Raw genomic sequence first — 20,576 nt, 5'->3', positions numbered from 1 at the left:
ACAAATCGAGCAGTTAATTCATTATAACCATTGCCTTTTATGTCTTGTTTTTACCGTATCTTGTAAAGAAGTAAAAAATTTAGTGAAACATCAGCGTTCCTGAGACGCGAGGCTGGTGCACAAAACTGTTCGCATTTGTACGCGAAATTAGACCCCGTAGAGCGTTCGCACCTTCGTCGACCATTGAAAGGTAAGGCACGCCCAGTCACGGTGCCCGCCTCGGCTACAGTCTCCTTGCTTACCGCGATTTTTCAACTCATCGCGCCGGTTTAAAAGAGACGCACGCACAACACTCGCTGTTGGAGTATGATAGACAGTCCGGCCGAGGAGCCGCGCACAAGAAGGCCACATCGTTGCATTATCGGAGCCAAAAATTTGCAGAAATTGGAAGCCACGAGGCGAACGGTTTTCTTCAAGGAGACACGTGTGTTCTTGTATTGAAAGGCCCCATCAGAACTCGCGCATTGCCGACCTTAAAATTACAGGCTGGACGCCTACGCTCCAACGTATTCTTCTTTTATTGCGACAGACGTAGTAGTGACATTCCGCCAAGTCCCAGGGGCGTGTGTGCGAAGCCTCCTGGGTGAAGCCACAAGCACCATCCAGAAGCCATCTTCCCACCCCAAGCCTTGCCGCCTTCGCCCTCCAGAAAAAATCCGACGTGTGAGTGTGAAGCCTCGGCTTTAGCGTGAATGCCGCAGCTAGTAATCTCAAGGCCACAGCGGCCACAGCTGTGCCTCCACAGCGCCCCAAGCGGAGGAACAGTGAACTAGAGAGTGCACCGGGGCGACAGCAACGGGAAAGCACTGCAAAAACACGTCCCTTACCGCAAACACGCCGCAACCACTCGTGAACAAAAGCAAAAGCTGCCATCACTGGCGTAACGTTAACGCCCAGAGCTGTGGTGAAAGCCCCTCGTCGCAAATATGCTGCACCAGGCAAAACGAAAAGCATTTGTCGCGAACATGAAATAAGTAAAGGCAAGAAGCGCGAAAGTGAAAGGAAAAAAGCCCTTTGCTGTCGCAGCGTCATGACGTACATTTTTTTTTTATCAGCGCTTCCTTGCAGTATCAGCTTTAGAAACAGGATTTAATATATCGGCCGGTGAAGTTAGCGTAAGTCTATCGTAACAGAAAATGCCTGAAAAAAATATTGACTGGCAATACCAACTTGGGACACGATACGAACTGTTAACAACAGTAGCCATTATTATGGGCACCGTTCAAGCAATTTAGAATAACACTGCATCTATCGTCTGTGCAGTGCCATCAAGTGCAAAGCCAAGTGCTCAACAGAAGCGAAATAGCAGAAATAAAGCCCCGGTTCACAAATTTCGCCAGGGGCACGGGCGACGCAGCACTAAGGAGATACTAACGTTTTTCACATCAAGTGCGTCTTTGACGATGCATGTTTAGGGCATTAAAGTGATGGCTTGATTAAACATGACTGCTCATAACAAAGACAGGCTCGAGCTTGTCACGGAAAAAACAAAAAGGCATTAAAACACCGCGTGCGATCCTTCATATTTCAAAGCAAATTAGGTTACGACTCCACGTTATCGTTCCTTGCTGGAGCACGCACCATACTGCATTACGCAAACCCAGACATGAAAGCAAACGCGCACGTTACCATGTTTGCTGGCGAAACACCGAGCGGTCGTCCTGCGTAAGCTGGAGTTACGCAGACGGATCGAAGCGCCATTTGAAATCTTGAAAATGCCATGTTCGTTAGCCTAATTCGCATCCAGACGTCTCAGAGCGAGGAACTTTAAGGAATTTTAATCGATTTATTGCACAATGTCATCAAGAGCGAAGATCAAATTATCTCGATAAACGGGCGCACGACGTACGACGTATTATAAGGGGTATTATAAGGCGCATATCCAAGCTTTTCGCGACACATTAAAGAGGAGCGTTAAGCTAGTGTAGTTCCGTCGAAGATCTTGCAGCAAGATGTACTTCCTTTCTGGTCTGTGTGATTTTGCCCATCTGCAGTAACGACGTTATTGCTTCATATTAACATTTTATCTTTCTCAGAGCCGTGTCTTCCCAGCCAAAGACGGCTTAGTATAAGCAGAACCTGTTTGAACATAAAACCTTGATTAAGGGTAGGGAGCTGAAAGGCTTGTTGTATCGGAGCTAATCTTGATGCCACAGGTAGCATTAGAGGGTTCTCCCACAACTCCCCCAATTTTTTTTCTATCATGTTCCACATGGCATCTGCTGTTTTACAGGGCGTTCCTCGTCCGCCTCTGCGGTTGGGTAGTGGCGCTAGGGAACACTTTCAAGGTTAAGCTACGCGCAGTTCAAGTACACTCGAAAAGTAGAAGGTTGGACAGCCGTAACTCAGGTAATCGAGAACCTTACGCGGCATGCTGAAATTGTGGGTTCGGATCCTAACCACAGCTTGTGGTCGCCTTTTCTTCTACCTTCTGGTTAACTGTTGTTCAGGGAAATCGAATTACGCTCCTAATTTCCCAGTTCAATCACCGCAATAATAAAAAAAATCGCCTATGCTTTCCTTCGTTTCAGTCACTCTTGGCGCCTTCAAATTTCTGTTGCGCTGTTATTCATTACCAAAATGACCACCCAACTAGTCCAAACTTCTGCATTTTAATTTCTCGAACTGACAGGTTTCTATTTCCCCCGTTTCTTTCTTAAGCCAACTTCTGCCGCGGACTATACCAAATTACCCCTGCTCAGCAACAACTAGCAAAAAACAAAAAAACACGTCATGGGATTTTCGTTAAAAGCGTAATACACTCTAAACACTAATACACCTATATGGGAGTAAAGAGGGAGTAAACTGTCCTCTAGCGCACTGGAGTACAGTTTACTCCATCTTTGCTCCTTTCTGATTAGAGCGTAGGAAGACGGATGGCAATTCACACTGGTGGTTTCGCCAAAGGGACAGAAGAACCTACCGTGCAAGTCCAGCTCGACCCAGCTGCGGATTGGCTGCTCGAGGGCCTCGTTGGTGGCAGTGCACTCGAAGCGCGAGCCGAGGTCCTGGCGGCTGAGCGGCGTGGCGAACGTGGCGGACACGTCCCCGGCGCCGCGCTCTCCGCGGCTCTCGTCCACAGTGGCCGAGAGCTGGAGGTCGCCCTTGTACCAGGCCACCTTGGGCATCGGCTTGCCGCCGAACGTCTTGCACGTCAGGCTGAGCACGTCACCCTCCTGAAGGGGCCCCACGGTGGCGCCACTCTCCAGCGTCTGGCCTTGCATCTCGATCACAGGAACGCTCGGCTTTGCTGCACGAAATGCGCGGGAAACTTCAAACAAAGGCACTCAAGTACGCGCTTGAAAACGCTGTTCAGAAAAATATTCGCGGCCTCCAGGCAACAGAGGAAACTAAAACTCACATATAGTTACCAACACTGAACCAGATTATATAATCTCGCACTCATCTGCATGAGATTTAGGCTGCGCTGTCGTCAGGTTTTCTCAGAACGTAGGAAAACGGAAGCAGTTTTAGCCAGATCAAAAATGGCAGTGAAATACTTGAATGCCTGAGTGCAGTGTTGACACAGATCAGTGGAAACGTCCCCCGAACGAAGTCAAGATTTTTCATTTTCGAAGATCCAAGAGATTTTACACTCGGTGGATATGCGGTTTGTGGACGCTAAGGACGATATTATTTTCAGCGATAGCCACCCGACGCATATTAATGCCACTATCACTTAATGAGATGCACATCGTCGGGACTTCGCAGAGTGTCGAGAACGTTTCCCCCGCATAACTCATGGAAGTGGCACTGAATACTGTACTAGGGTTCAGCCCTTTCTACTATCGCGGAACTGATGTAGGTAGCCAGGACCTCAAGGATTATTTGGAAGCGCTCACATGTCCGCTCTGCCCGGCTTCACAAATCTTCTTATTATCTTTCATGCGCCTTCGCGGTTAATATCAGCTTGCTTGGCTTCTCAAGTCAGCTGGTAGTCAGCGCCTGTTTGTCCTCGGTGCTTCGTTGCGCATATCCTCTCTCTGGTTTCGTTTTTGAATACTCATTATGAACGTCCAGCTCATCTAAACCGGAATAAAGATAGTTAGGACCACGCTGATACACCTTGATAAGAAAACAGAAATTAGCAGGCACCCTTGTGTATACAGTGTATCGTCACGCTGGCATAACCCTAATTCGGTTACCAAAATAGAATGGGTGTATTGTATGGAATAGGAATTTTTAGTAAGCTCTTCTTGGTGCACTTATGTTCTCTTGATATTGAATGATGATCAGCGGCAGCATCGTATAGTATATAGATGGTGTATATAGAGAGTATATAGAGAGTATATAGGTATAGAGGGTGTCTTCTTTCAACGAATTAATATAAAATATGCCGCACTATTTTACTTAGCCTTCACATGCTGAGACGTGATGACTTAAGCTCATACAACGGTAAAAAGCTTAATTTTTTAAACGTCAAGCTTGTGTCCCTTAACTCTTGCTTCCACGAAAAACAGCCGACCAAAACCGTCTCTGGCTAATCTGCCTGCCCTTGGCCCTTTTCCGCTCTCTGAGTAAAACACAGTCCAACCTACTTACCCAGACTGCACGGCAAAGTGAACTGCGTATGTGTCTTTATAGCGCAGGCAATCGTGTGAGCTTGCATTAACGTACTTCGCTTCATAGCAGTGATATGCTATACGAGCCGCATTCAGAGGAAAGGAGCAATTAAACTGCGGTCCTCTTCGAGGTTAAAGAAGATGAGCGACTCGCGGTCGACTGACGCGGGCTACGCTAGCCGCGGCACACGAAAGCGCGTCTCGGCTAGCCAAGAATGCAAAAGCAGCTCGAAACGGGGCGGGAATATTCGCATTCTCGACACTTTCTGGTGCTAGCGCTCGCATTAAACCACTCTCCGCGGCCGCGCGCTTTTAAGCGCGCAGTGATTTCTGGTCGCATTGTCGCTCCGAGCGATATACAACGCGGACGCACCTTGCCCCGTTTTCCCGCTAAGCCTAATGGCCGTAGCCCGTTCGTTCTTTTCATTATTCTCGCTGATATACGGCCGCTAGTCGAGGCTAGTGAGAGGGCGGAAACAGTAGCTGTGCGAGAGCCGCACGCGAGCGTCCTTTAGAAGCTTCACGAACGGAGGGACGGCCACGGAACACATCCATAAAAAGGGATGCCGGCTCTGGATGCAGTCCATTTGTCTTCGCGGTTACGGTTTGGGTGCCTCCCGAGCCCGCGCACAGGGGGCTTTAACGGGGCCGCCTCCACGAAGGGGCTCAAAGGGAATGCGGCGTGGCGTCGTGAAATTTATAAACTATGTCTCGGACGGGCCGGCGGTAGCTTTTATTTTGTCGTTTCTGCAATTTGTATTTTCTACATAGCGCTCGATGCTGGCGCTCCTTCTCGGCCGAAGTGTCCGCTGACAGTTGCTCGAGAGCCGGGGCTCAAAATTAGTAGTATACTATTTGCTTCGTGACGCTGAAGCTCACATAATTCGCTGCCGCGTCAAAACACGAGCGTAAGCGCTACGTATAAGCCGTGCTATGCGTTCGCGTTAATCATATTTCATATTGCTCGAAGCGCCACAGTTAAACAAATAAGTTTGGTTTAGGTTAAGTTTATGGGGGTCAACGTTCCAAAGCTACTCAGGCTATCAGGGAGGGCGTAGTGCAGGGCTGCGGATAATTTCGACCACCTTGGGTTCTTTAACGTGCACTGACATCGCACAGTACACGGGCCTCTATAATTTCGCCTCCATTGAAATTCGACCGCCGCGACCGGGATCGAACCCGCGTCTTTAGTGTCATCAGCCGAGTGCCAAACCCATTGAGCCACCGCAGTGACCTTAAACAACTAAGTATGCTTATTAAAGACATTATAGACGATGTGAAACTAAGCGAGACCTTTGAGAATAGTCCTCTTGCATTCGTGAAACTGCGCTTCCCGAATTATCTCTCTAGTGTACGGGGAAAAATTAATATTAGAGATTAACAGTACCACAACAGAAAAACACCATGCAAGTTCAAGGTACGGTAGCTCTTTTCCTAATTGCGAAAAACGCTCGTCGGTATTACACTGCGGGGTTGATAAGATAGTATATAAATTAAAGCAGAGTCCATTAGCGGACAACGTTTTTATGATTTATTCTGTCCTGCAAAAGAAAATGTCCTCCAGAAACGTATTAGGAACTAGCATGAAAAGGCGAAAAGGCCCTTAGCTAAGGAATTGTGGCCATTTGAAAAGACACTCTCTTTGAAGGAACTCTCTTTCCTATTAAAAACACGGAAAGAGAAGAAAAAATAGACGAGGGACTGCTAAATGACAGCCGAACTTGGTAGGCTCACTACCGCCGAAAAGTTACGTTTGAGTTCGTTACAAAAAAGCGACCGAAGAAAGCAAAATGGCGGGCAAGATCAATTAGCCTTCGTATAAATTTCGGACACGATATTTCTGCAGTTTTTCTGCCCGGCGTACTCACTCAGTTTTTTTTTTTTTTTTATCTCACTGAGCGCTACACGCCGTTTCTGCGGTTCTGAGGTTTCGCGGGTGCTCATTTTCGTGTTATCCGCTTCTTCCGTTTTTCCCCTGCCCTTAATGAGCGCGGAGAAGTCCACAAATGAGCAGGAATCTGAGTGGAAATTAGGATATGAAGATAAAATGACCGCTCCCGCGGGAACAATCGTAGAATGCGGCCTGCCTGTCGATGGCCGAGTGCGGCTCGGAAACGAGCCGGCGGGCCAATGATATCGGTCTTCGTTTAGCATTCGAGTCTCCATTGTTCTGTCCGATAAAGAAAAAAAAAAGAAATAACGAGAGGGGGCGATTCGACTGAAATTCCGGCCGGTTATCGGAATGAACAATGCACGTACTATGTCCCCTGCTGCCACCGGAAGCGATCTGATTGAGGCCCTTCCTGGTCGGTAGTGCCGAGTAGCCGGAATTGTCCTTCCGCCTTGCATAGTCGCGAACCACTAACGACGAAAGAGGAACTTTCTTACGAGCTTCTCTCTCTTTTTTTTTTGTATTCATATATGTACAGATCATTTCGGAAGAAAGTTTTACTGCTTTACGCAGTTCTGGAGTTGTCGTTCAAGTCTGTCTCCCGTGGCACTTGAGAAATGGGCATGTAGCGTTATATTACCATCGAGGAGGATAACTTGAAAATTAGTAGCTTTTATAGTGATGTGAAGTTTTTATGTTTTAAAAATATACTAAGAATTTTCATCATCCTCATCCAACCCAACTTTAAATTTTTAAAATTACACTTATTTTTTACGTCTGATGACCATCAAATCTTAAAGCCCATCGTTCAAAGTTATCTTCATGCCACCTTTTAAATCAGTATGTCTTTCAAATGTCAGAATCTACTATTTAAGCCCTTCTCGAGTTTTTGAGGCACAACATATTGAATCCAACTGACTCATGACAGTCACCGCATTTACTGTAAGATGCGATATTTCCTTCAAAATGACTTCATAATTGCGTGGAGAGTTATGCACAGAACAACCAAAAAGAAAACCAAACTTTTGTCAATACGGCCTTGGAAAGAGTGAACGCAGTATGAGAGCGGCTAATGGCTCGCAAAATTAATTTTAAGAGATGCACTGTGGTGACATGCCAGAGTTACTACTGTGTAGTATTTAGCCCATGCCTTCCTCTAAATAAGAAATGCTTTGTGAAAGCTCCTACTAAAATGAAAACTGTTTCTTTGAACACGCGAAAGATGTTTGAGCTCAAACGTATGTTCCACGAGTGATGTTGCATTTGCCAGATCTGCACTGGATAGCAGTCTATGCATATCTAGCTACCGTTTATGTTGAAACCTGAGAAACCTGAGCCCTGTGGCTAAAACTGCTGTGCAAAAAAAAAACAAAAAAAAACAGCGTCTAATGCTAAAATGCAGGTTCGATATGTTCGTACCTTTTGATTTTTTTGTTGCGAAAGCAACACTACTCGAGTCGCCGATCCATTTCGCGGAGCTGACGAAAGGCCATACTGCGCATGCGCGAGTAGCAGTGACGTCACACGGCGCACAGCTGACGCGCCGCCGCCGTCGCTGCGCGGGTGACTCAGAGGTGCCACCGCCGTGCTTGCCAGTTGCGCATGCGCAGTAGCGGCGCACAACTAGCGTGCAGGGGCCGCCTCCGCTGCCGCGCGCTCTCCATCGCCTCTCTCTCTCCTCGTTGCTTTCGCAATCCTCCAGGTTTAACCAGAGCTAAACCACTGCCAATTTTTTCTCGATTAATTACGTGCGCAAAGCAATGCTAAGGGTGTCTTATTGTTCAGTGTCGGAAATACTGCGCCTCGCGACCTTCACCGAGCGCTCTCTCTCACCCAGAGTGATGAGGTTGGCGTAGGAGAGGGAGGGGCATTTTCCTCTGACGTAGGTGACGTCGCACTTGTACTGGCCCTCGTCGGCCAATCTCAGCGGGAAGATCTCGAGCTGCGCGGTCGAGTTGCGCAGGAAGAAATCAGCCCGGTCCGGGTTGGCCAGCTCCTGGAGCGGCTTCTCGACGTCGTTGCTGTACAGGTAGATGCGCTTCCAGACGTCGGACACGTTCTTGGTCCACGTGATGAAGTAGACGTTGCCGCAGCGCTTCACGTCCACGTCGCACGGGAGCCGGACCGACTCGCCCACCAGGCCCGTCACCGTCGTCTCCTGGCCTGCGAGAAAGGCAGAGAAAGAGAGCGGCCATTGTAAGCAGCGTTCAGAACAGCACAAAGGACGATCGCAGCACGCGCCAAGGCATTCGCTGAGGCAGTTACCAGCACATTTTGTCCGCACAAACTTGTACAAGTTTTCTTTAGCGACATTTTTAAGAGTGAATAAATAGCAGCAGTTCGCATGTTTTACGAAGCGGAATATGTATCGTTCTTACCGTGTCAATGCCATGCACATGTGATGTCACCACATTGCTTTAGTTTACCTGATGGACAATCACAACATTCGAGTGTAACGTGCGAAGTAAGAAAATCGTCCTAAAGAATTAAGGAAGGGGTTCATTATGAAGTAAACACAGAAATGCTTCACCTCCGCAAAAACGGCGAATTGGACAAGAATTGGTTGTGCCACTTACTATAAAGCTACATTTCACACAAATTAAAACGGGCCGTCGTGCGCTTTACCTACGCGAGCTCCCATTCTCCTGAACGCTTTGACGTGCATGTCTGATAGGTCGTCCAGTCGAATGGACTGTCTAATTAGCAATTATGGGGTCACTGTAGCAAAGGCTAAAGACTTTCATGTCTTCACGGACAAAAGAACCTAGGACTTCTCAATGTTGCATTACTTCAGCTTTTTTTTAACGTTCCTACCAAACCTAACTTGTTCCCTTGGACTACCGGGCGACGGCGTTAAACAGAGCAGTGTGGAAGTGGGGCATGGTTATGTATGAGTGAAGCCTCATAGAAGCCAGTACACTGGCTGATGGTAAGCAGTAAGCAACGATGCTGGTTAAAGACGAAACAACGAGGTGCTGGCGCAGTCATAAATCAGTGATACCACCTGTGGGCGAAATTATATAGTCAAAGCAGCTGGATCTTTCGGAAACTACAAACATGGCATCGCAAGTATTCCAGTTAAGCGCCACAATATGAAAACCTCGAAGCACAGTACCTGCGAGATTTAACATAAAATACGAGCTTGGAAAAAGTTTACAAGTTTCTTAAGAACGAAAATTATAATTCCGGACCATCGCACACAGAGCGTTTATTTTTAAAAGCCCTTGCTGCCTAATGTGGAGCCTGATGTCCTTCTATCCCACTGATTTATCCTTCTCCCAAATGCGTTTGACGTGACAGTTTGCGATCTTAACTTCTGTCGTCGCTAAAAGATTAATGTTCCACTCAGCGTGACAAGAGAAGTTAAACGCAGGCCTGAACTTAACAAGCCTACCAATAACTTTTATTTTACTATCCGGACAGCAAGTGAGAAGGAAGCCATTCGCTGTAAAGGAAAACATGCGCGAAAACATCTGGAGGAATAGGCTAAATATGACATTTCAAACGTCAGATATAATTACATTTGCCTCATTTCTATTCATATGCTCCCTTGCTACTCTCTCGAAGTGAACCGAAAAAAGCATTTACGAGCAGGAAAGAAATGAATGACAAGAAAAAGAAAAAGCATCCTTTAAGCACATTCCTGTAGCTTTTAAATGTTACGATATTCATCTGTTGTCTTCTTTCGTTATAAGAAAGGCCAGACAGGAGGCTGCCTTGAAGGCAGAGCAGGCCATTGCCGCAGTGAAGAGAGCAATGAACAACAACGAAGATTGCGTAAAAATGGTTTCACCGAAACGAGGTCGCTGCGAGCACTCCTATAAAATAGTCATAGTGCTGAAAACAATGTAGAACCGATAGCGTATTGCCATTTTGTCCTTTTTCCTTCTTTCCGGCAACAAATACCAGAGAAGAAACACCTATGATTGATCTTACGAACGAGTGTTCAACGATTCCCAGGACAGCTGTCGAAGAGTGCTTGACAAAGCAAGAGTAAGGAGAACAGAAGGAGAGAAGCGAGAGAGGGGGGGCGGGGGGTGCTGAGGGGGAGCGCGAAAGACGGGTTCCAAAGAAACCATTGCGATTGGCCGTTTGTTTCCCGATTTTATTTCTTTCTATTTCTTTTTATAGCGTTTCAATTGGCAGAATTGAACGTGGCCTGCCAGAAAAATAAGAGAGAGGTTCTAGCGAAGCCGTTCGATACACTGTCTGCCATTCTGCTTTTTTTGTCTTCAACGTCATTTCGTTTTTTTTTCCCCCTTTCTTCTCGCCCCCTCAGTCGTTCTGCCGGTGTGCTGTTGCCGCGTGTCTTATTGCTCGCCCCGTAACTGCGAAAAGTCGTTTTTTGGGGCCGAGAATTTGTCTTTGGATGACGAATGGCCGTGTCCGGTGCCTGATCACAACCTTCGAACCGCCGGGTGCGACTCTCTCGCAACTACCGACGCAGAAGATTAACGTCTTAAACTCACGCCCCTTCGATGCTTGTCGTCGTCTCCTGATTCTCGAACTCTGTGACTTTTCTTCGCTCTATTCTTTTTTTTTTTACTTTTCTTCACACTATTCCTCACAGTTACCTCTTCTTTGGGACATACTTTTGTCCTTTTTGAATGCTTCTTTTCAGGAAGTGTGGTAAAAAAAGGAATGAAAACAAATCGCGCTAAGACCCTCGGTGTTCCAGGAATTAAAGCAATAAGGCGACACCTTTATTTTCTCCGGAATGGTGAGAAAACCTTTGGTTTCCCAATGGCAGCCGATATTGAAGACATAAATCTAATATGAACGAGAGCAAGCACCTATTCGTCGTTTTTATTGCGTCGTAGTCAAAGGTTTAAAATAAGCGGGTGATTTTAATGTCGTTGCTTATACCGGTGGTGCTGGATAGGATGCAGCAGTTTTGGTCCGTGGCGCTATTTAAATGCTCACAACTGCGGTGCTTATGCGGCAAGGAAATCAGAACGAACAGAAATCTGTAAAGGAGACCGGGAAAACAGGACTTTATAAAAGAACATAGTCACGCGTGGAAGAAAATAGACAGACGAGTAGAGCTGTACAGTCAACACACTAAGAAAATTTCAATCAGCTGGACAAATCCGCAGAAACTCGTTAATTCTTCAAAGTTCAACAGTGAAATTTCACAAGTTCTCTTATAGTACAGTACTGAAAAATGCTAGGACTTTTGAAACGTTCGCACATGCTCACTAGTAATTACTAAAAAAAATTCAATCAGCTGGACAAATCAACAGAAGTTCGTTAATTCTTTAAAGTTCAGCAGTGAAATTACTCCTGCTCTCTTATAGTACAGTACTGAAAAATGCTAGGACTTTTGAAACGTTCGCACATGCTTACTAGTAATTACTAAAAAAATTCAACCCGTTGGGCAAATTCACAGAAATTCGCGTTAATTCTTGAAAGTTCAGCTGTGAAATTTCACAAGTTCCCTTATATTGCAGTACTGAAAATGCTACAGGTTTTGAAGCGTCTGCAAATGTTTACCATTAATTGACATAAATGCACAGTAAATATTGGGCACGCCTTGCTAATTCTCAAGCGCGATAAGCAGTTGAGGAACCGGTGTACGCACATAGAAAATCGAAATTAAAAATATCGCAAAGTATACGCGAGTGCCTGAGCTCGCGTCCCCATAAGGAGCACTGTGTAGCAGCCGACGAGACTGTTCATCCAAGAGAGACACAAAAACGATCTGCGAAGAGAATCACAGTGTTGGAAGAAACTTACGTAATTTCGCTGTGGACATAAATGTGTTCACAGCCATCGATATCTGCCAGAAAGCAGAATGATCGATTTCTCGGTGATTTCTCGAGAGCCGCTGCACGATCTCTCCCCGGCCCGAGACAATACTAGCAGGGTCGTCGGCGGGAGCACTACCACAAATGATATGCAGACTTTTGCTGTTGGTGAAGCTTCGCCTATGAATCTGACCTTGACTGCATGTGCCTGCCCTTGTTCTGTCTAAACGTCTCCATGGTAATGTGTTGCGCAACGACGTTGCCGGGGACTGAAGCCGCCTATGGCATCCACAGACCATGATTACGAACCGCGAGAGCTTATTCAGTGAAAGGAGAGAAAGAAAAGAAGACAACGCTGACTACAAACAGGCGCTTCTATTGCGCTTGTCACATAATGTGTAAAAAATAATAAAAAGCATAACAAATTACTTAGAAGTAGAATAAAAATTGTGCAAGTCCGCTCTTTTCCCGCAGCTTTTAAGTTCGGTTCGACAGGACGCTTTTAATATGTTGGTCTGCGTGAAAATGCAAAATCGCTTAAAGCGAATTTCGAAACACTCTCTCCTGTTCTGTCACTGTCCTCATCCGTATTTCCGCGCTTTTTTCAAGTCAACGCCATAAGCCAACCGGCAAGCTAACTTCCCTTTAACGACAGGTAATGAGCTGACGCACATTGTCTTTCCTCTGCCCTTTTTTTTGTGTGCGTCTTTTTTTGTTGTGGTTGCTGTTGTCTGAACCAATACTACCGTATGTTGGTGGCTTAAGATGCTGTCTGTCAGCTCACTTTAAGGTGTGCCATTTTTGCGCTGTCCTTCACTAAAGAACAGGCTGGACTCCGCACGCTTTCGCTCCAGAAACCAGTCTATTCTGGCTCGTTCAACCTGCGACCATCACTGTACCGCATCCCCAACACGTTCTCGGGGTTCGTAGTAGCGGTTTCAACCCGCATTCTAGTGCGGACTGGGCGATGTTTGCCCGTTAATAAGAGTGGAATGCAGTGCTTTAATACTCAACAAAAGTAACAACGGTCATATAAGTTGGGCAACTTCCAAATTTGCGTCTATGTGGCAGCATTTTCATTTCAGGGCGTTTGGACACGAAACACGAAACCTCTAAATAATTTCACCGGACAAAAATCGAGTAAATTACTCGTAGTAAGGCAGCGAAAACTCACCAAAGGTTACTTTTATTTTAACTGCGCGTCGCTGTGTATGAAAACAAGTTGATGTGTGGTATATACTGGGAAATGAAGTGAAATATGACGCTGTCATTTGCACCTCTATATACCGCAAGTAAAGTAGCACCTCTTCAAAAAACTCCAAGTTGGCGACAATATGCGACATTCGCCGACTGGTTTGTCCAAATACCTGCTTTCACATCATCAGCAAGCAATGACAGCCACGCACAAACGCTGGTCATTCTTAAGGCATCGACATCGCTCCAACTGAAACTTGAGGACAGCGCGATGAAAATAAGAGGAAACCATCGGAAACGTTAAAGACGGCGCTTCAACAGAGGCCATTTTTCTCACTCAACTGAAGAGCTTTTTCTCAGAAAGTGGCCTAAGCCTTTCGTCTTTCTTTTTTGTTTGTTTGTTTGATAAGAGAGAAGCAAAGCACATAGATGGCGAAAATGTTTACGCCTCAGGCCCGCTAGACGCTATTTCCACTTTTGTGCCGCTTTAATCAAATCCGCTTCGCCGCGGAAGATAAGGAAAAATAATGGCGCCAAGCAACGGAGAGCGAAGAAAAGCGTCACGGATCTAAAATCCTGCATCAGCGCCACCGGGTCCAAGGACATTTGGCGCGCTGCGAATGAACCAAGAAGAAAAAAAATGAGACTGACATAAGGCACGACAGCGAAAATTCAGGCTATAAAAGATAGGCGAGTGGCTCACACACCGCAGAATCCGTGTGTGTATGTGTGTTGCGGTTTCGTATGAAGAGGCAGGAGTGAAGAAGAAAACAGCTCGGAACTAACAACGAAAATCACGGAAGCTTGGTGCCGCAGTCATTGCCGCCGTCTTCGTGCAGCTGTTACTGTTTACTATCCTCTTTCGAGACTACGTGTCAGATTGCACGTTTGTTTAGTCTGTAAAGTTTGTATGTCACATACACCTGCAGAAATGGCAGTGCCTATTTTTTTTTTTTTTTGATAAAACACAGCGGAGCCTCTGTGTGACTATGCTTGTCAGCGTATTAGGCGAGCGTCGTTCACTGCAAACTGCGCTCACGTCGTCGAAACCGGAAACATCGTAAAGTGTTCCCAGGGACATCAATCTGATGTTGCCAGGGTCAACAACGCATTTATGCCCGCGGCAAACACCAGGACAAGCATGGTCGTACAATAAATCGGGAAAGCGCCTCTGTCTTCGCAGAGGAGAAACTTCGAACAGCATGGACTTTTGCGTGAGTCAACTGGATAAATAGAAGCTTTTTTTTTTATATACTCGCCCACAATGCGCGATATCATATTCCTAAAGATACGAAAGAAGCTCGCTTGTCTGTATCTGTGTGATCAAAGAAGCCGTACTGGTTCCGAAACGATTCCGTTTGTTAACGGCTTTTTGGAGTGGTCAACGGTATATATATATTCACCGCTTAATAACCTTGAGGCCGTACCCGATGAACTTTCGTAGACCACTCACGTGAAAAACACAGTCCGATAAAGACTCTGGTGAGTAGTGTACATGGCTGTTTTTCACAGTGATGGAAGGACAGTCCTGGCTTACAATATTTAGCATGTAAAATATTTCACACGTGCTAAACTGTTCATGTTAAGGCTCTCATCGGTCTTTTGCGTGCCCTTCTTCAAAAGTTTTGATAGTAACTTTCGTGACCAAACTCCTAGGCAAACGAAAGTAAGCAAACGAATTAAGAAAACCTGAGCTTCCGCAACCCTAAAAAAAGGGGGAAAAAACAGCTTGTTAATTTAGATTACGACCGGCTGCGAAAATGCTGATCTAGTTAACTGGGAACGTAACGCATCAGAACAAAAACAACATTGATTGACTTAATGTTTCCAATGACGCCAGCGTGTACACTTGTTCCCATCAATTTCTGCTCCTAGAATTGGCAGCTAAATGCTAGGAGACTTCTAGGATTTTTTTGCGAGGAATTTATTTTGCATTGATAAGGGCAGGGCTGTGCAACGACTTCTTTCAGTAGGTATCTATTTCGCGTCAATAAAATAATCTTCACTACTCCTTGCTTCTTTCCGCAACAAATAAAATATATATGTATAATTTGGACGAGAATGCGACGTGTTTCAGTGTGCGTAAAGCGAAGTATAAATTAATCGCAGCAGTGGACGTTAAAGATACACGTGCGCTTGTTTCCACCATGCTTCTCCCAAAGCCTAGCACAGCTCAAATATTACTTTAGATAATCAGGCCAAGTACAACAGTTGTAGTCCGATTCTTTGTTCTAACGAGTACTTATCGTCCCTCTTTTGCACGTTCTCCGCGCACTGCGGCCAGCCGCAATTTTATCCCGACGCTAGACAGGAAGAACTTTGCCTTGAAGCGCGCTCTCCTCTCGTCGTGGGAACGAAATTAATCTTTCTCTGGGCTTTCATTTGTCTTCCTTTTCGCTGCGCGCTCCCGGTCTTTGTTTCTTGGGCCCGCATTACGAGCTCTGCTCTTGTCCCTCGCGTTTGCCTTCACTCAACCGGATTAATCGTCACGAGTCTCTCCTTTCGCTTTCTGGGAAATTTTTCCGCCCGTGTACAGCGCGCACATTAGTCCCTCGCTTAGTCTTTCCTTGACCGTTTTCAGGTTATGATTTTTCTTTCTTTCTCCCGTCTATCTCTCTTTCCCTCTATCTCTCTCTCTCGCTGAGATGTTCCTACCCTTTTCTCCTATCCCTTTTCTCCCCCGATGTTCAGAGTACAAAACAATCAGTCAGCCGCACGAGGCAAATTGGATTTAAACAGGGCAGGGCCCGAGAAAAACATAAACATGCTTCCTGCGAAGACTGCTTGGATGCTTCCCGGTGCCATTCCTGTCTGTAGTGACCCGCAAAAATTTTCAAGTTTCTTTGTTTTTTCTTTGTTTTTTTTTTGTGTGTGTTTGTTTTCAGCGCACACGTTCGAGTACATATTTGAGTTTGGCTCTGAAAGAAAAATTGGCACAAGTAGTCTTGGTCAAAAGTCTTAAGGCCAAAGGCTTTTCGCTTCAGCCGCATAATGGAACCATTACGGCACTATTAAAGACCGAATGACTTTGAAATGGTAGCAGAAGGTTTCTTGTGGACGCAGAGAAGCTTCCTGTTTGACTTGTGTTTTGAATGATCCGCTACACGGAGCATTCTAGGGACAATCATTTCGCTGCTGCTAAACGCTGTGGCCTTAAGACTTTTTGACCAAGACTGTACCGGGTCGTCCACTCTTAGTCAGAACCCGCTAGCGCATGGCCGCACTCTTCAGAGGGCCACCGCGTGCTACACAGTCGCTCATCGCAGCAAAGTGGCGCAGGAGAAGGTGTACCCGGACGTGGTGCTTCGTGTCATCTGCCACTTCGCTTCGATGCGCATCCGTTTCGGACGCAGTGACCCTCCAAAGAGCACGGCCATCCGCTAGCGCATTCTGACTAAGAGTGGACGACCCTGTACATAAACTAACGATTCATTTCGCTGTGTCGACAACAATGGATATCGTTGCAAAGTTTAAGGATAGATGGCGATGCGTTAGTTGCACGAGCTAATAGCTTACAATAACGTTTTAGGAAGCCTTAAAATGGATACTGTTTAACATAGTAAGGTCAAGTAAGGCGCGTGACACGTTCCAGTTTTGCTGGGAATGCTCCACATGCTCATAACATTATCTTATTCAGTGAAATAAAGCTTACCAGTAGCCGTTGTTTAGGTGCGAAACTTTTGTGGAGCAGTTGTGCTCACAGTCTCGGACATTTTCGAGATTTATGTTGCTGAAGATAACCTGTTGCTGCCTTGTAAAATTGCGTTGAAGAGTACGAACAAATTTAACTACTGGGAAAGGGGGTCTATTGGTTTCAAAAATGTACAGTCCGCCAAGCATCAGTACATGCCTTGACAGTTCTTCCATGTATCTCAACAACAAGTTTCTCCAATCTGGAAGCAAACACCAACAAAGAAACGAGAGTAAGAAAAGACGAACGGGTTTAACTTTCGCAAAATTTGCAGCTCTCATCCATTTTCATGAAATAAACAACAGTATTACTTTTGTCTATACATGCGTTCTTAAGTCCGCACAAAATGTGCAGGCGAGAAGAGTATGATCAGGTGATCTCCGTGGTGCCCATCGCTTGTCCGTAATCATCACTTCTACTTCTAAAGACGATATAAGCTGACTTAATAGCTTTTTTTTTTCTTGTATTGGCTCCCTTCATTGAGGTAGTTTAGGTTAGTCGGAAATAAAGGAAGCAGCTTCCTTTCGTTGGCGTAATGTGGTTTTTATGGTTCTACGAGGCTTAACGTCCCAAAACGACTCAGGTTATAAGGGACAGCGTATGGCAGGCCTCCGGTTGATTTCGACCACCTGGGGTTCTCTAACGCACACTGTCATCGCACTATACACGGGCTTCTAGCATTTCGCCTACATCGAAATGGACCGCCACGGCCAGGATCGAACATGCCTCTTTCGGGTCAGGCGTCGAGCACCATAACCACTGAGCCACCGCGGCGGCATCGTTGGCGTAATAGTTAATGGAAAGAACTGCAGTGGTATCCTCAAGCTTACTGCGTCATATTTTCGCTACATTCCCTTCCCTGGCTACGCGACATTTGCGCCGTACGCTATGAGCTAATGGATGTGCTTTGTTTAGCTCCAAGAGTCTCCGATGACCTAAACAATCATTCGGTAGTTTTCGCTCGCTGCCAACTGAATGCACCCCACGTTTTATAGCCGCTGAAATAAACTACGCTCTAGTGTTCTCGTGTTTTCATTTCGTGAGGAAAACTTGCGCGTCAAGCAGTAATGCGCGTCGCCAACGGCGGTTTTTACTTCAGAAAGTTTTAAAGTGCTCTCGTCTCTGCTGCTTCCTGAGCCTTCCAGTACGGAGTCGAACGCGCATCAAGCTACTGCAGGGAAACTCCGTTCAGAAAAGTCGAGATTCGCAACGTAATGCGCGCTCAGCAGGCACCGAAGCCGTGCTCAGCGAAGGCACTCCGTAACGACCGAGGACATTTTCTCGTGTCAGCCAGCAGAAACGCCTTCGCCCCGCCAAGAGAAATGAAAGTCGAAAAGGCGAAGATGTCTTCGCGGTGCGGCCAGCGCAATGAGGTTCCCCGTACGTGGCCTCGAATACCGTTTGGTGGGGTTGAGACTCGAGCCAGACCTGCGAATGTTTCCTTAAGACGTCTTCGTGCGGAAGCACCGTTCCCGGTGTCCAATGTTCCGGAACGGACATTTCGTTTCCTTGCTGCTCCTGGTTTTCTTTATGTTCATTCCGAAGCATTTAGCGGTAGGCTCGTAAAGAACGCAGATGCCAAATATAACAAAAAGTACCTGGAAAATACGATCCGTAAAAGCTAAATAAGGATATCATTTAATTTTTTTTTTGCTGGCTCAGAAAAAGGGATGCGGTGGAGGAAGGCCAAAACCGGAGAAGTATGTACATTCCGGTCACATCTCCCATATAACGTCTCCCGGCGTTACTATCTCTCCTGATTCGCGGAAGAAAATCAAATGCTCATAACTACTCAGTTTATTGCCAGTATGCTTCGCCTTTATGTTTTCCGTGCGCTCTTTCAGTTGCATAAACGTCAGGTTTTGCTAGCTCTCTCAAATGCGTGAAAGTAACGGTTACGATGCTTATTTAGGCACTGCATGCTTTTACTGCAAGATGTTTCATTTGCTGACCGGTAGCGATTAGCAACGGCACATGAAATTCGCAAATTCCTCCCCTAATCATGTCAGCAGAGTAGAGCTTTCTCTTCGTTATCGTGACTGCGAAGCAAAGGAGACTTCAGTATCACCTCCTTGTGAAAGCGGCTCACAATAAATGCGTTATCAGCCAGTGCCCTTACATAGGCATCACGCATCAGGAATGTAAAACAGTAGTCTCCGCCGCCTCGTTTAGGAAAGCCTGTCATCGCGTGCAGAACTAGAAAGGTACCGTCTTTGTCAAAAGTAACCAGGCTGCATTGTTTGACTCCAGCTTGTATAGTGGAGCCCTTGTGGCTTTCCTCAAGATCAAAAGGTGTTGGAAGGTAAGAAGACCTCCAGTCCTTACCTTTAACGTCCACTTCAGCTTCAGGGAAGCTGTAAGGGCTCCACTGTATGAGCTAGAAGTGAACCATGAAGCCTGGTTACTTTTCACAAAGACTGTACATATAGAGAGTTTGTGGCTGGGGGTGTGGTACAGCATGTAGGAACACGAACGGTTCTACGTTTCCTGCAGGTTACTTCCAGTAACATGTAAAGGTTTCCCGGCAATCATCTCTTTTTGATATTGTTCCCAACCAGAGCTTAGATTCCTGAATTAAGAACCGGCATCCTGAATGCTTCTCTACCGAAATAATGACCAAGAATTTCTTCCATGCGACGATATATAGCGTTGCGCATTGATAAAATTGACGTTCGCGAATTTCTACTTTACCATGTCTTTTCAACCCAAGGTCAGAAAAAGAGCCCTGGTGTTGCCGCTAGCATATTTTCTCGCCTCAGCGCAGTATCGTAGAGAGGTTTACTTTTTCAGCGGCGCGCAGACTTTTCCATTCTGTCTTCTTTCTGTTATCTCACTTTTTTTTCTCTCCCTTCGTTTCTTTTTTTAATTTCAAAGGCAGTACAACTCTATGGTTAGAAACAAACCACCCTTTGGTTTATGTGGTTTACGGAACTGCGGTTCTCTGTGATCTGTACCGATAGTGGGCGCGTAAAACCGGTACACACTACGCCCACATTCTATCTTTTGTGCGGTATTTTTTTTTTAAACAAGCGCGTGCCGATAAACATCTCGCCAGCACTTTCCGCGAACGGCGGGCACCGGCGCGTCGCGCAGTTCTCGCGCGGAGATCGATCATCATTGCTCTAGCCTGCGGCTTCCCCTTTCTTGGCTTTGTTAGAGAAGAACCCGAAGAGCGAAGAACCCGTCGAGGCCACCGCCGTTTTCTCCGCGATAGATTAATCACGCGAAGTGGCCAGGTATAAACGAAGACGAAGATTAATAGCTCTGAGTGCACCCGCAAGCACCCGAGAGCCGCAGCCGCTCTTCGAGAAGGGGAAGGGCAAAGTTTCGAGAAGGGGGAGGGCACAGCTTCGTGAAGGGCGAGGGCGAGATGAAGGAGGGGGGAGGGGTTCGCTTGGCGAGTCGTTTTACAGACGCTGCCATTATGGCATCGGCAGCAGCACCAGTCGGCTTCAGCGCGAGCGCCGCGCAAAGGCCGCCTCCTTTCCGGC

At 46.4% G+C, this 20,576-nt stretch overlaps 1 protein-coding gene across 5 annotated transcripts in view; it reads right to left on the bottom strand.

Moving 5' to 3' along the window:
• The window catches only part of LOC149339303 (hemicentin-2-like), a 222,111-nt gene that overhangs the window by 40,869 nt on the left and 160,666 nt on the right, over positions 1-20,576 (bottom strand). For all 5 annotated transcript variants that reach the window (XM_089548049.1, XM_089548051.1, XM_089548052.1 and 2 more), the window contains exons 2-3: positions 8,287-8,616; positions 2,924-3,250 (exon numbers count right to left, since the gene is read on the bottom strand). In XM_089548049.1, coding sequence (XP_089404175.1) covers positions 2,924-3,250; positions 8,287-8,616 — 657 coding nt within the window. The remainder of the gene's footprint in view (positions 1-2,923; positions 3,251-8,286; positions 8,617-20,576) is intronic.

This window comes from Amblyomma mixtum, chromosome 6 (genome assembly GCF_055824585.1).
Source record: "Amblyomma mixtum isolate Tamu chromosome 6, ASM5582458v1, whole genome shotgun sequence".
Lineage (NCBI taxonomy): Eukaryota > Metazoa > Arthropoda > Arachnida > Ixodida > Ixodidae > Amblyomma > Amblyomma mixtum.
The sequence above is the reverse complement of the archived record's forward strand: the minus strand, read 5'-3'. Positions and strand labels throughout refer to the sequence as shown.